The 12,932-nt window shown below is 47.4% G+C and overlaps 2 protein-coding genes and 18 non-coding genes across 20 annotated transcripts; 11 read left to right on the top strand and 9 right to left on the bottom strand.

The window, feature by feature from the left end:
• Window positions 1-220: 220 nt before the first annotated feature.
• Window positions 221-293, bottom strand: trnaa-agc. Its single transcript has one exon. It is a non-coding gene; the product is annotated as a tRNA-Ala (tRNA).
• Window positions 294-401: 108 nt separating this feature from the next.
• Window positions 402-483, top strand: trnas-gcu. The gene has a single exon. It is a non-coding gene; the product is annotated as a tRNA-Ser (tRNA).
• Window positions 484-929: 446 nt separating this feature from the next.
• trnaa-agc lies at window positions 930-1,002 on the bottom strand. Its single transcript has one exon. It is a non-coding gene; the product is annotated as a tRNA-Ala (tRNA).
• Window positions 1,003-1,110: 108 nt separating this feature from the next.
• trnas-gcu lies at window positions 1,111-1,192 on the top strand. Its single transcript has one exon. It is a non-coding gene; the product is annotated as a tRNA-Ser (tRNA).
• A 446-nt stretch (window positions 1,193-1,638) lies between these two features.
• On the bottom strand, window positions 1,639-1,711 carry trnaa-agc. Its single transcript has one exon. It is a non-coding gene; the product is annotated as a tRNA-Ala (tRNA).
• A 108-nt stretch (window positions 1,712-1,819) lies between these two features.
• Window positions 1,820-1,901, top strand: trnas-gcu. The gene has a single exon. It is a non-coding gene; the product is annotated as a tRNA-Ser (tRNA).
• Window positions 1,902-2,347: 446 nt separating this feature from the next.
• Window positions 2,348-2,420, bottom strand: trnaa-agc. Its single transcript has one exon. It is a non-coding gene; the product is annotated as a tRNA-Ala (tRNA).
• A 108-nt stretch (window positions 2,421-2,528) lies between these two features.
• On the top strand, window positions 2,529-2,610 carry trnas-gcu. The gene has a single exon. It is a non-coding gene; the product is annotated as a tRNA-Ser (tRNA).
• A 440-nt stretch (window positions 2,611-3,050) lies between these two features.
• Window positions 3,051-3,123, bottom strand: trnaa-agc. Its single transcript has one exon. It is a non-coding gene; the product is annotated as a tRNA-Ala (tRNA).
• A 108-nt stretch (window positions 3,124-3,231) lies between these two features.
• trnas-gcu lies at window positions 3,232-3,313 on the top strand. The gene has a single exon. It is a non-coding gene; the product is annotated as a tRNA-Ser (tRNA).
• Window positions 3,314-3,759: 446 nt separating this feature from the next.
• Window positions 3,760-3,832, bottom strand: trnaa-agc. Its single transcript has one exon. It is a non-coding gene; the product is annotated as a tRNA-Ala (tRNA).
• A 108-nt stretch (window positions 3,833-3,940) lies between these two features.
• On the top strand, window positions 3,941-4,022 carry trnas-gcu. Its single transcript has one exon. It is a non-coding gene; the product is annotated as a tRNA-Ser (tRNA).
• Window positions 4,023-4,649: 627 nt separating this feature from the next.
• On the top strand, window positions 4,650-4,731 carry trnas-gcu. Its single transcript has one exon. It is a non-coding gene; the product is annotated as a tRNA-Ser (tRNA).
• Window positions 4,732-5,177: 446 nt separating this feature from the next.
• On the bottom strand, window positions 5,178-5,250 carry trnaa-agc. The gene has a single exon. It is a non-coding gene; the product is annotated as a tRNA-Ala (tRNA).
• A 108-nt stretch (window positions 5,251-5,358) lies between these two features.
• Window positions 5,359-5,440, top strand: trnas-gcu. Its single transcript has one exon. It is a non-coding gene; the product is annotated as a tRNA-Ser (tRNA).
• Window positions 5,441-5,886: 446 nt separating this feature from the next.
• trnaa-agc lies at window positions 5,887-5,959 on the bottom strand. Its single transcript has one exon. It is a non-coding gene; the product is annotated as a tRNA-Ala (tRNA).
• Window positions 5,960-6,067: 108 nt separating this feature from the next.
• On the top strand, window positions 6,068-6,149 carry trnas-gcu. Its single transcript has one exon. It is a non-coding gene; the product is annotated as a tRNA-Ser (tRNA).
• Window positions 6,150-6,595: 446 nt separating this feature from the next.
• trnaa-agc lies at window positions 6,596-6,668 on the bottom strand. The gene has a single exon. It is a non-coding gene; the product is annotated as a tRNA-Ala (tRNA).
• Window positions 6,669-8,416: 1,748 nt separating this feature from the next.
• Window positions 8,417-9,773, top strand: LOC117809147 (vegetative cell wall protein gp1-like). Its single transcript, XM_034678840.1, has 5 exons — window positions 8,417-8,536; window positions 8,622-8,708; window positions 8,841-9,011; window positions 9,133-9,210; window positions 9,507-9,773. Exons 1-5 carry the CDS (start codon window positions 8,417-8,419, stop codon window positions 9,771-9,773), a joined length of 723 nt encoding a protein of 240 aa, XP_034534731.1.
• Window positions 9,774-9,778: 5 nt separating this feature from the next.
• LOC117809146 lies at window positions 9,779-12,920 on the top strand (the record flags this gene model as incomplete). Its single annotated transcript, XM_034678839.1, has 5 exons — window positions 9,779-10,343; window positions 10,555-10,882; window positions 10,995-11,802; window positions 12,030-12,239; window positions 12,362-12,920. Coding segments are annotated over exons 1-5 (2,333 nt in total), but the record flags the coding sequence as incomplete, so codon positions are not given.
• Between the last annotated feature and the right edge of the window lie 12 nt (window positions 12,921-12,932).

The raw sequence follows: 12,932 nt of genomic DNA, 5'->3' as shown, positions 1-12,932 counted from the left end.
GTGGACGAGTGTTGACGGAAAAGGAACAAGCGTAAGCATTCACTCAAATGCAAGGCTGCGTCGATGCTGCATTGGTTAAGCGAGTAACGTTGTTTCAGGGAACCCCATGACTTGGTCAGAACTCCTTCCTGACTTACATGATGGTATTTTCTTCTGTCCATAGTGTCAGCTCCCCCACACTACGTCCTCTCGACAGGGAGGTGAGCAAAGTAAAGTCTTGTGGAGAATGCGGGCATCGATCCCGCTACCTCTCGCATGCTAAGCGAGCGCTCTACCATTTGAGCTAATTCCCCCTGTGTGAGCTCTAACCCGGCATTGCGGCAAAACGCCAGTGAGCTTCAAGGTTCCCTGCTTTTGATGGAAAACCCACTCACGTTGCTCTCAAAATACCAGCCCTCATTGACGAGGTGGCCGAGTGGTTAAGGCGATGGACTGCTAATCCATTGTGCTCTGCACGCGTGGGTTCGAATCCCATCCTCGTCGTTGTCACACATACTTTATGCTTGGCTGTCAACAACACAGCTTGTTGAGTGAGGCCGACGCCTGCTTTGGGCATGATCTGGACCACCTGCCACTCTTGCGGCATTGTAACACTACTGTCTTCTGCCAAAGACCTGCAGCTTTGAGCCACATGTATGAGCCACAGGTGTTGGCTCACACACACTTAAGCAAGACGATCCCTGTTTCTGCCAGGCTAAAAAAAACCCTCGTGGACGAGTGTTGACGGAAAAGGAACAAGCGTAAGCATTCACTCAAATGCAAGGCTGCGTCGATGCTGCATTGGTTAAGCGAGTAACGTTGTTTCAGGGAACCCCATGACTTGGTCAGAACTCCTTCCTGACTTACATGATGGTATTTTCTTCTGTCCATAGTGTCAGCTCCCCCACACTACGTCCTCTCGACAGGGAGGTGAGCAAAGTAAAGTCTTGTGGAGAATGCGGGCATCGATCCCGCTACCTCTCGCATGCTAAGCGAGCGCTCTACCATTTGAGCTAATTCCCCCTGTGTGAGCTCTAACCCGGCATTGCGGCAAAACGCCAGTGAGCTTCAAGGTTCCCTGCTTTTGATGGAAAACCCACTCACGTTGCTCTCAAAATACCAGCCCTCATTGACGAGGTGGCCGAGTGGTTAAGGCGATGGACTGCTAATCCATTGTGCTCTGCACGCGTGGGTTCGAATCCCATCCTCGTCGTTGTCACACATACTTTATGCTTGGCTGTCAACAACACAGCTTGTTGAGTGAGGCCGACGCCTGCTTTGGGCATGATCTGGACCACCTGCCACTCTTGCGGCATTGTAACACTACTGTCTTCTGCCAAAGACCTGCAGCTTTGAGCCACATGTATGAGCCACAGGTGTTGGCTCACACACACTTAAGCAAGACGATCCCTGTTTCTGCCAGGCTAAAAAAAACCCTTGTGGACGAGTGTTGACGGAAAAGGAACAAGCGTAAGCATTCACTCAAATGCAAGGCTGCGTCGATGCTGCATTGGTTAAGCGAGTAACGTTGTTTCAGGGAACCCCATGACTTGGTCAGAACTCCTTCCTGACTTACATGATGGTATTTTCTTCTGTCCATAGTGTCAGCTCCCCCACACTACGTCCTCTCGACAGGGAGGTGAGCAAAGTAAAGTCTTGTGGAGAATGCGGGCATCGATCCCGCTACCTCTCGCATGCTAAGCGAGCGCTCTACCATTTGAGCTAATTCCCCCTGTGTGAGCTCTAACCCGGCATTGCGGCAAAACGTCAGTGAGCTTCAAGGTTCCCTGCTTTTGATGGAAAACCCACTCACGTTGCTCTCAAAATACCAGCCCTCATTGACGAGGTGGCCGAGTGGTTAAGGCGATGGACTGCTAATCCGTTGTGCTCTGCACGCGTGGGTTCGAATCCCATCCTCGTCGTTGTCACACATACTTTATGCTTGGCTGTCAACAACACAGCTTGTTGAGTGAGGCCGACGCCTGCTTTGGGCATGATCTGGACCACCTGCCACTCTTGCGGCATTGTAACACTACTGTCTTCTGCCAAAGACCTGCAGCTTTGAGCCACATGTATGAGCCACAGGTGTTGGCTCACACACACTTAAGCAAGACGATCCCTGTTTCTGCCAGGCTAAAAAAAACCCTCGTGGACGAGTGTTGACGGAAAAGGAACAAGCGTAAGCATTCACTCAAATGCAAGGCTGCGTCGATGCTGCATTGGTTAAGCGAGTAACGTTGTTTCAGGGAACCCCATGACTTGGTCAGAACTCCTTCCTGACTTACATGATGGTATTTTCTTCTGTCCATAGTGTCAGCTTCCCCACACTACGTCCTCTCGACAGGGAGGTGAGCAAAGTAAAGTCTTGTGGAGAATGCGGGCATCGATCCCGCTACCTCTCGCATGCTAAGCGAGCGCTCTACCATTTGAGCTAATTCCCCCTGTGTGAGCTCTAACCCGGCATTGCGGCAAAACGCCAGTGAGCTTCAAGGTTCCCTGCTTTTGATGGAAAACCCACTCACGTTGCTCTCAAAATACCAGCCCTCATTGACGAGGTGGCCGAGTGGTTAAGGCGATGGACTGCTAATCCATTGTGCTCTGCACGCGTGGGTTGGAATCCCGTCGTTGTCACACATACTTTATGCTTGGCTGTCAACAACACAGCTTGTTGAGTGTGGCCGACGCCTGCTTTGGGCATGATCTGGACCACCTGCCACTCTTGCGGCATTGTAACACTACTGTCTTCTGCCAAAGACCTGCAGCTTTGAGCCACATGTATGAGCCACAGGTGTTGGCTCACACACACTTAAGCAAGACGATCCCTGTTTCTGCCAGGCTAAAAAAAACCCTCGTGGACGAGTGTTGACGGAAAAGGAACAAGCGTAAGCATTCACTCAAATGCAAGGCTGCGTCGATGCTGCATTGGTTAAGCGAGTAACGTTGTTTCAGGGAACCCCATGACTTGGTCAGAACTCCTTCCTGACTTACATGATGGTATTTTCTTCTGTCCATAGTGTCAGCTCCCCCACACTACGTCCTCTCGACAGGGAGGTGAGCAAAGTAAAGTCTTGTGGAGAATGCGGGCATCGATCCCGCTACCTCTCGCATGCTAAGCGAGCGCTCTACCATTTGAGCTAATTCCCCCTGTGTGAGCTCTAACCCGGCATTGCGGCAAAACGCCAGTGAGCTTCAAGGTTCCCTGCTTTTGATGGAAAACCCACTCACGTTGCTCTCAAAATACCAGCCCTCATTGACGAGGTGGCCGAGTGGTTAAGGCGATGGACTGCTAATCCATTGTGCTCTGCACGCGTGGGTTCGAATCCCATCCTCGTCGTTGTCACACATACTTTATGCTTGGCTGTCAACAACACAGCTTGTTGAGTGAGGCCGACGCCTGCTTTGGGCATGATCTGGACCACCTGCCACTCTTGCGGCATTGTAACACTACTGTCTTCTGCCAAAGACCTGCAGCTTTGAGCCACATGTATGAGCCACAGGTGTTGGCTCACACACACTTAAGCAAGACGATCCCTGTTTCTGCCAGGCTAAAAAAAAACCTCGTGGACGAGTGTTGACGGAAAAGGAACAAGCGTAAGCATTCACTCAAATGCAAGTCTGCGTCGATGCTGCATTGGTTAAGCGAGTATCGTTGTTTCAGGGAACCCCATGACTTGGTCAGAACTCCTTCCTGACTTACATGATGGTATTTTCTTCTGTCCATAGTGTCAGCTCCCCCACACTACGTCCTCTCGACAGGGAGGTGAGCAAAGTAAAGTCTTGTGGAGAATGCGGGCATCGATCCCGCTACCTCTCGCATGCTAAGCGAGCGCTCTACCATTTGAGCTAATTCCCCCTGTGTGAGCTCTAACCCGGCATTGCGGCAAAACGCCAGTGAGCTTCAAGGTTCCCTGCTTTTGATGGAAAACCCACTCACGTTGCTCTCAAAATACCAGCCCTCATTGACGAGGTGGCCGAGTGGTTAAGGCGATGGACTGCTAATCCATTGTGCTCTGCACGCGTGGGTTCGAATCCCATCCTCGTCGTTGTCACACATACTTTATGCTTGGCTGTCAACAACACAGCTTGTTGAGTGAGGCCGAAGCCTGCTTTGGGCATGATCTGGACCACCTGCCACTCTTGCGGCATTGTAACACTACTGTCTTCTGCCAAAGACCTGCAGCTTTGAGCCACATGTATGAGCCACAGGTGTTGGCTCACACACACTTAAGCAAGACGATCCCTGTTTCTGCCAGGCTAAAAAAAACCCTAGTGGACGAGTGTTGACGGAAAAGGAACAAGCGTAAGCATTCACTCAAATGCAAGTCTGCGTCGATGCTGCATTGGTTAAGCGAATAACGTTGTTTCAGGGAACCCCGTGACTTGGTCAGAACTCCTTCCTGACTTACATGATGGTATTTTCTTCTGTCCATAGTGTCAGCTCCCCCACACTACGTCCTCTCGACAGGGAGGTGAGCAAAGTAAAGTCTTGTGGAGAATGCGGGCATCGATCCCGCTACATCTCGCATGCTAAGCGAGCGCTGTACCATTTGAGCTAATTCCCCCTGTGTGAGCTCTAACCCGGCATTGCGGCAAAACGCCAGTGAGCTTCAAGGTTCCCTGCTTTTGATGGAAAACCCACTCACGTTGCTCTCAAAATACCAGCCCTCATTGACGAGGTGGCCGAGTGGTTAAGGCGATGGACTGCTAATCCATTGTGCTCTGCACGCGTGGGTTCGAATCCCATCCTCGTCGTTGTCACACATACTTTATGCTTGGCTGTCAACAACACAGCTTGTTGAGTGAGGCCGACGCCTGCTTTGGGCATGATCTGGACCACCTGCCACTCTTGCGGCATTGTAACACTACTGTCTTCTGCCAAAGACCTGCAGCTTTGAGCCACATGTATGAGCCACAGGTGTTGGCTCACACACACTTAAGCAAGACGATCCCTGTTTCTGCCAGGCTAAAAAAAACCCTCGTGGACGAGTGTTGACGGAAAAGGAACAAGCGTAAGCATTCACTCAAATGCAAGTCTGCGTCGATGCTGCATTGGTTAAGCGAGTAACGTTGTTTCAGGGAACCCCATGACTTGGTCAGAACTCCTTCCTGACTTACATGATGGTATTTTCTTCTGTCCATAGTGTCAGCTCCCCCACACTACGTCCTCTCGACAGGGAGGTGAGCAAAGTAAAGTCTTGTGGAGAATGCGGGCATCGATCCCGCTACCTCTCGCATGCTAAGCGAGCGCTCTACCATTTGAGCTAATTCCCCCTGTGTGAGCTCTAACCCGGCATTGCGGCAAAACGCCAGTGAGCTTCAAGGTTCCCTGCTTTTGATGGAAAACCCACTCACGTTGCTCTCAAAATACCAGCCCTCATTGACGAGGTGGCCGAGTGGTTAAGGCGATGGACTGCTAATCCATTGTGCTCTGCACGCGTGGGTTCGAATCCCATCCTCGTCGTTGTCACACATACTTTATGCTTGGCTGTCAACAACACAGCTTGTTGAGTGAGGCCGACGCCTGCTTTGGGCATGATCTGGACCACCTGCCACTCTTGCGGCATTGTAACACTACTGTCTTCTGCCAAAGACCTGCAGCTTTGAGCCACATGTATGAGCCACAGGTGTTGGCTCACACACACTTAAGCAAGACGATCCCTGTTTCTGCCAGGCTAAAAAAAACCCTCGTGGACGAGTGTTGACGGAAAAGGAACAAGCGTAAGCATTCACTCAAATGCAAGGCTGCGTCGATGCTGCATTGGTTAAGCGAGTAACGTTGTTTAAGGGAAACCCATGACTTGGTCAGAACTCCTTCCTGACTTACATGATGGTATTTTCTTCTGTCCATAGTGTCAGCTCCCCCACACTACGTCCTCTCGACAGGGAGGTGAGCAAAGTAAAGTCTTGTGGAGAATGCGGGCATCGATCCCGCTACCTCTCGCATGCTAAGCGAGCGCTCTACCATTTGAGCTAATTCCCCCTGTGTGAGCTCTAACCCGGCATTGCGGCAAAACGCCAGTGAGCTTCAAGGTTCCCTGCTTTTGATGGAAAACCCACTCACGTTGCTCTCAAAATACCAGCCCTCATTGACGAGGTGGCCGAGTGGTTAAGGCGATGGACTGCTAATCCATTGTGCTCTGCACGCGTGGGTTCGAATCCCATCCTCGTCGTTGTCACACATACTTTATGCTTGGCTGTCAACAACACAGCTTGTTGAGTGAGGCCGACGCCTGCTTTGGGCATAATCTGGACCACCTGCCACTCTTGCGGCATTGTAACACTACTGTCTTCTGCCAAAGACCTGCAGCTTTGAGCCACATGTATGAGCCACAGGTGTTGGCTCACACACACTTAAGCAATACGATCCCTGTTTCTGCCAGGCTAAAAAAAAACCTCGTGGACGAGTGTTGACGGAAAAGGAACAAGCGTAAGCATTCACTCAAATGCAAGGCTGCGTCGATGCTGCATTGGTTAAGCGAGTAACGTTGTTTCAGGGAACCCCATGACTTGGTCAGAACTCCTTCCTGACTTTCATGATGGTATTTTCTTCTGTCCATAGTGTCAGCTCCCCCACACTACGTCCTCTCGACAGGGAGGTGAGCAAAGTAAAGTCTTGTGGAGAATGCGGGCATCGATCCCGCTACCTCTCGCATGCTAAGCGAGCGCTGTACCATTTGAGCTAATTCCCCCTGTGTGAGCTCTAACCCGGCATTGCGGCAAAACGCCAGTGAGCTTCAAGGTTCCCTGCTTTTGATGGAAAACCCACTCACGTTGCTCTCAAAATACCAGCCCTCATTGACGAGGTGGCCTACCCACAGCACAATAGTCCGTTTTCGCCGTCCAATTCTTGCCAATCAAATCATCTCCCCTCTCAGTTTCTCTCCATTTCTTTCCAGTCAAATCGAAGCTTCGGTCCCGGCTTCCATTTCTTACCAATCAGATTCCACCCCCTCTTCCATTTCTTACCAATGAAAAAATCTGTCCGCCTCAACACCCGCCTCCTGCCGCCTCGACCAATCAGATGGCTGTTGCTACCCCAGTGTCGAGAAGAACGAAAAGTTCAGTCAAGGCTAATACACCGGCACCTTCACGGTAAGTAATTAAAAGCTTTTTCATATTCATTGTGATATATGTTTTAGTTTATTACTTGGACACGGTGAGTTTCCAGGTTTTTCATTTGTTTACATTGTTTTCGTCTAGATCTCATGTCCGTATGACTTTAGCTAGTGAAACACATAATGATAGTTTATCACTACGTGTTTTCCAATGGCCGGTATAACAGTCTATGATGCTGATCGATGTTGACAGACACTATTTGTGATATCGGAGAATAAACTTCAACCCGAACACTTTAACACAAGGTATCTGTTCGGATCAACTTTAGGCATTAGTCACGGTTTATATATTTAACGTCGTATTTCTGACTTCTCGTCTGCGTCGGTCGCTAAAAACTCCCGCAAATCTCCTTGATTATCCTTGTCAAGTCAAATAAAACATAATGAACAGATGTAAAGCTTAATCAACCATCGACAAGGTGGTAGTAATGTTAAATTAATGTTTTATTCAAGTGATTCATGAACGTGACTGGAAACACTGGCACATCGTATGTATTAACCATGGTATTAACCTGTAAAGTATGGTCGGTAACGATGTAATAAAGCAAAGCAACTGGACTGTTACAAAAAAACAATGTACAGTCTGACTTTTGACCAACTTAAGGTCAATGAGTCGACGTCGCATTTCTGCTATACTGTAGCATACTGTAATCAACCTCGTACAGTGTTGTCAGGTCAGCTCTAACAAATAAAGCAATGGACGAACTATTGCAGAGTAATCTATGATGTTGTGAATGGATCTCCACCTTCTATCTGTCACGGTCATTATAACATATCACCGCGAATGCGACAGATAACAGCTGAAACTCCCCGTCTGTTAAGTGTTGACCTGTATATGTATATATTTGCCCTCTATCTTATTGCCTTTATCATTATGTTTACACATAACATGAATGAAACAGCTGTTTATGTCATGTATACAGTAGTAACCAAGTACACTTAGTAGCTAGTTATTAAAAAGTGGATTTATGAACATTATGTGATAATAGTATTGTCTTACAGATTTTCAGTCAATTTATAATGTCATTCAAAAGCATTTGAACATTTATATAACACTGTGGAATTCTGTGAACAGTTATTATAAATGACAAACACCAAAGCTTCAAACTGCTTTTCAGAAAGTAAAAAGGTGCTTCTAAATAATCAAACTGCAGATTAGGTTTAGTAAATGGCGATTTGTTCATTCCATTATGTATAATTATTTTTTAAATCCTTTAATTTTATGTTTTGGATACAGCAAAAGGCAATATGAGGAAGCTGGTGTATTATCATAATTTTACTGTTCATTTAAATCACAGATGGCATCCAAAAAGCATCGTGCCATGGGTGACCATGAATGGATGTCCCGTCTGAGGAGGTTTGCCGCCACAGGGGTTTGGCCCACAGACGCTGGGAACAGACCTGCCCCTCGGCAAAAGAAGTGGCACGAACTCTATCAGATGGTATTACTTACATCATAAGTCAGTATCATGAAATCATTAAATCTACAGTATATATTCCAGTAAATTTAAATATGTTTTGTTACAGATTGAAAAGTGTCCGCTCCAAAATCGGGGTCAGAGGTCTTTGTTTGGTGCAGCACAGGTCTGCTTGTGTGGGTTTCACACCAAAAAGGTAAACTGCAATGGCATATTAAACTGATAAAATTTAAAATAGCACATTTAGTAAAGGAGTAACACATTTACAAATTGAAAAACCTACACACACAAACATTGTGTACGTGACTTTTTTTCTTATTTTTATCAGACACCTCAGGAACCGGCAACTAGATCTGCCTCTTCATCTGCCCCCCCTTCTTTGCCTGGACCAGCTCCTTCAACTTCAGCAGGCTCTCCAGCTTCTCCTGCAGTTTCTTCAAGAGATGTCGCTGTACCTTCTGAGGTTGCTGCAAAGCGACCTAAACTGACACTTCAAATGGTACTTAAGCAGCACTGCAAATCTAATCAGATTAAAAATAGGAAAGTGTGTGTACAGAATAATAAAGTCACCAAATATTAACACCTTTGATTTCTTTTTATGACATTTAATTCTCCCTCAGTTTGAAAAATCCCGGTTTGGTGGCTCACTGAGCTCAGCAGTCAAACCTAACCTAGGTCTTGCTAGGAAGTCTCCTCAGGTATGATAACACTTTTTGGTTGATACATGTGGTAGCTATTTTTATAGTTCTTTACAATCCTTAAAGACCAACTAAGATCTGTTATTGTTTGTTTTTATTTCTACGAATCTTGTGTTCTCAAGTTTTGTCTTACTTTATTTTATTATCCTTTGAAAGGAAACTTCAGCTTGTTAATTGTTAAAGTAGATGAAAGTTATACGATTTTTTATGTCTGACATCTGATTATTATTGTTTTAAAGCAGTGTTCATTTTGTATTGCACCTGACAAAAACAACAACAACATGATTTACTCCTAGATTCCATCAAGCACTGCCACATCATCTGAGAGTGTGACAATGGCCTCTCCAACAAGACTCCCTACACCTCCAACAACCTCTACCAGTCCCCGGGTCCCCCATTCATCTCCCAAAACCTTCATTCAGACCATCTCCCCATTCTCTCTCCCCCCTCCTTCTTCTTCTGCCTCAGTGAGGACCACCAAGCCCCCAGCTAATACCCTTCGACAATCAGCTGAGCCTGCAAGTGTTTTTACTTTACGTTTTATTTATTTGCTCACTGTCTAGTCTAATCAATTATTAGCAATTTGTCATAATACATTATTCACTGTGTTTCTCTGCCTTTTTTACTTTAAATCAGGATGGATCTACTTCAGTGGCCCCGGTTGTGTCTCTGCCTTTGGTTGCCCCTGGTTCCAGTCAAGTCTGGATGCCAGAAAAGATGAAGAAGACCCTTCCTGTACAAGATCAGAATTGGGTCTCATCAGCATTGTGGAGAAACCAGCGTCTTCGTGAGGACCTCAAACTGTGGTATGATCCCCCTACCCCATCTCTGATCTACCACCAGCTACCTACTCCAGAGCGCTTCTTCTGCCACCGTCTTCTGGTGTGGATGCCCTACCATCTGTGGAAGATCAGAGTGTTCTGCCCCAAATGTGGAGGACATCTCACAGGAGGAGGTGTTCACAAGAGGGCACGTCAGGTATTAGACATTGACAGGAACTACCTGATGATAACAGAGACCCTCAGATGCAGCAACACTGAATGTAAGGCAACCTACACATCATCAGGCAACGCAATATTGGACCAGCTGGACCTCCCTCATCGGTCAGAGTTCCGCATCATCCTGACACGCAAGTAAGCTGCTGTCCACACACATTTTATCTGATCATGAAATTATTTTACTAGACATGTAATTTTGTTGCATGATCATTGACAAGTAACTACTTGTGTGTTGCTATCATAAACATAATGCATATGTGTGGGTTTATTTTTAACTATTTTGTCACAGTCCCCTGATGTTTATTAGCGTGTGCTTTTTCTTTCTGTGCTTTTGTGTATTTTGTAGGTATGCATGTGACATACGTGTGATTCGGTTGATGAGGGAAAGAACATTGGGAAATAGCACCACCCGTCTCGCCAAGCAACTGAAGGAAAACCACAGCGAAGAGTGGCTGCAGCGCCTGGCAAGGTACTTTGGCGAGTGTGCAGACTTCATGGCTCGCCCAAGCCTCCTTCCTGTGGTCTGTCAGGAGCCACCAGAGCCTGTAGCTGTACCTACAAACAGGTGGCTCATGACAGTGTATGCTAAGGACATCATGAGCAGGATGGACCACATTAAAGCCAGAATCACCTCTGTCTTTGGAAATATTCTGAAGATGGACTCGACAAAGAAGGTTAATATTTTTAAATAACTTCTTTACACAATTCAAAATATAATAATCAGATACATAAGATTTAAGCTTTCAGTTAACCACTTTTTTTGTTTTTTTGTTTGTGTGATCACAGATCACCAGGAAGCTGTCAGGGGCAGCCAAGGGGACGGCACTCTGGGTGACTTCAGTCAGCAACGAAGTAGGTCAGGTCCTTATCAGTGTACTGACTGCACAGGAAGGACCTGGCCTTGATCTGATGGTTGCAGATCTCATTCAGAGATACAGCCAGGCATGCATGCCCCCCCCGACGGTCCTCTATGTGGACACTGGCTGCTGCATGGACGCAGGTGGGCAGACAAAACTCCAGCAAAGATTTGGTGGATGGCCAGACCTCAACATCCGTCTGGACATCTACCACTTCATGCGACGGCTAGCAGCTGGTTGTACCACAGACGCCCATCCACTCTACCCCATTTTTATGGCACGACTCTCTGTGTGCATTTTTGAATGGGATCCACAGGATGTCACCCTTCTGCGTCGGTCCAAGAGGCTGCACCTGCAGCAGGAGGGTGTGCCTGGCATTACCGATGCAATGGTAGACAAAAGCATCTCCAAGGAGGAGCTTGCTCTCCATTGCAGAAGGAGGACCAGGGGAGAGGAGACCACCATCAATCTCATCGATCACCTTCTACAAGAGCTGATGGGGGAAAAGGGAAAAGACCTGCTGGGTGTTCCACTCCTGGACAGGGTCAGAATGGAGCATATCTGGCATGTGCAAAAGAGACATGTGAAGTGCATCCAAGATGTCCCAGGTGTGGCTCTATACACTGAGACCGGCACTACCACCACCAAGGAGGGCCAAGTTTTAAAAAGGTACAGGTGTGCCAGAGGCTCAACATCCCTGGAATCCTTTCACCTGCACCTCAACAGGTTTATCCCAGGTACATTTATTGTTGTTTTCTTGTACTTTCTACCTTGTAAAGCACTTTGTCCAACACTGGTTGTTTTAAATGTGCTATATAAATAAAGCTGACTTGACTTGACATTTTGTAAAACAAATAGTGGATTATGATATAATCTAATGTTATTATACTGTTGAATATTTTTTATTGCAATTCCAAAGTGACTGCTCATGTTTTCATCTAACATAGTACAATTTTATTTGCAGGCACACAGGCCAACAGCCTGAATTTTCAGCTCTTCTTGCTGGAAGGACTGAACCGGTGGAACCAAGACAGGGCTGCACAGTCTCTTGCCATCAAGCCATCAGATCTTTTCAGCTACTCTGGAGACCTTGTCCAAAGTGTCAACATCAATAGCTTGAAGGTGCTTCATCGAAAGTATGTTCCATCTTTCCAACCCCCGCCCCAGTACACCGGTATGTGTTAAAAAAGAATAAAGTAAATTATTAGTCATAAACCCTGCTTTTAAATTGTATTCTTTGTTCATTAATTTATGCTCTAATTGGTTGTGGTATCTTTTTTCCCTCTCACATCCCAGGAGAGCTCATTGGTATTGACTACCTGTATAGGCAGACAGGTCAGCCCGTTCAGGACACCAACCCAGACTCTGAGGAGACAGATGAGCTGTTGGAGGACCTGAACATTGAGGAGGAGCTGGAAGATGAAGGCTTTTGTGGTGAGGATCTGGATCTTACAGTTGGAAGCCTTGTGACCTCGGAGTCATTCCCAGTCTTGCCTGCAGCTGCCACCTCCCAGCCTGCTGCCACTACTACCACTGCCTTCATCCAGTCTGTAGCAGTCACTGCCTCCGCCTATACCGCTCCTCTGCCTAGAGCCTCCCCTTCATCCACCCAGGCTGTGTCAAGTTTTATTACTGCCTCCTACCGTTCAGCAGCCGTCTCTGCAGCCACCTCAGCCTCTGCCGCCACAAAGCCTGCAGCCACCTCAGCCTCTGCCGCCACGAAGCCTGCAGCCGCCTCAGCCTCTGCCGCCACGGAGCCTGCAGCCACCTCAGCCTCTGCCGCTACGAAGCCTGCAGCCACCTCAGCCTCTTCCGCCATGAAGCCTGCAGCCACCTCAGCCTCTGCCGCCACGAAGCCTGCAGCCGC

The sequence above is a fragment of the Notolabrus celidotus genome, unplaced genomic scaffold (genome assembly GCF_009762535.1).
Source record: "Notolabrus celidotus isolate fNotCel1 unplaced genomic scaffold, fNotCel1.pri scaffold_241_arrow_ctg1, whole genome shotgun sequence".
Taxonomy (NCBI): Eukaryota; Metazoa; Chordata; class Actinopteri; order Labriformes; family Labridae; genus Notolabrus; species Notolabrus celidotus.
This window is presented reverse-complemented; position numbering and strand designations above follow the sequence as displayed.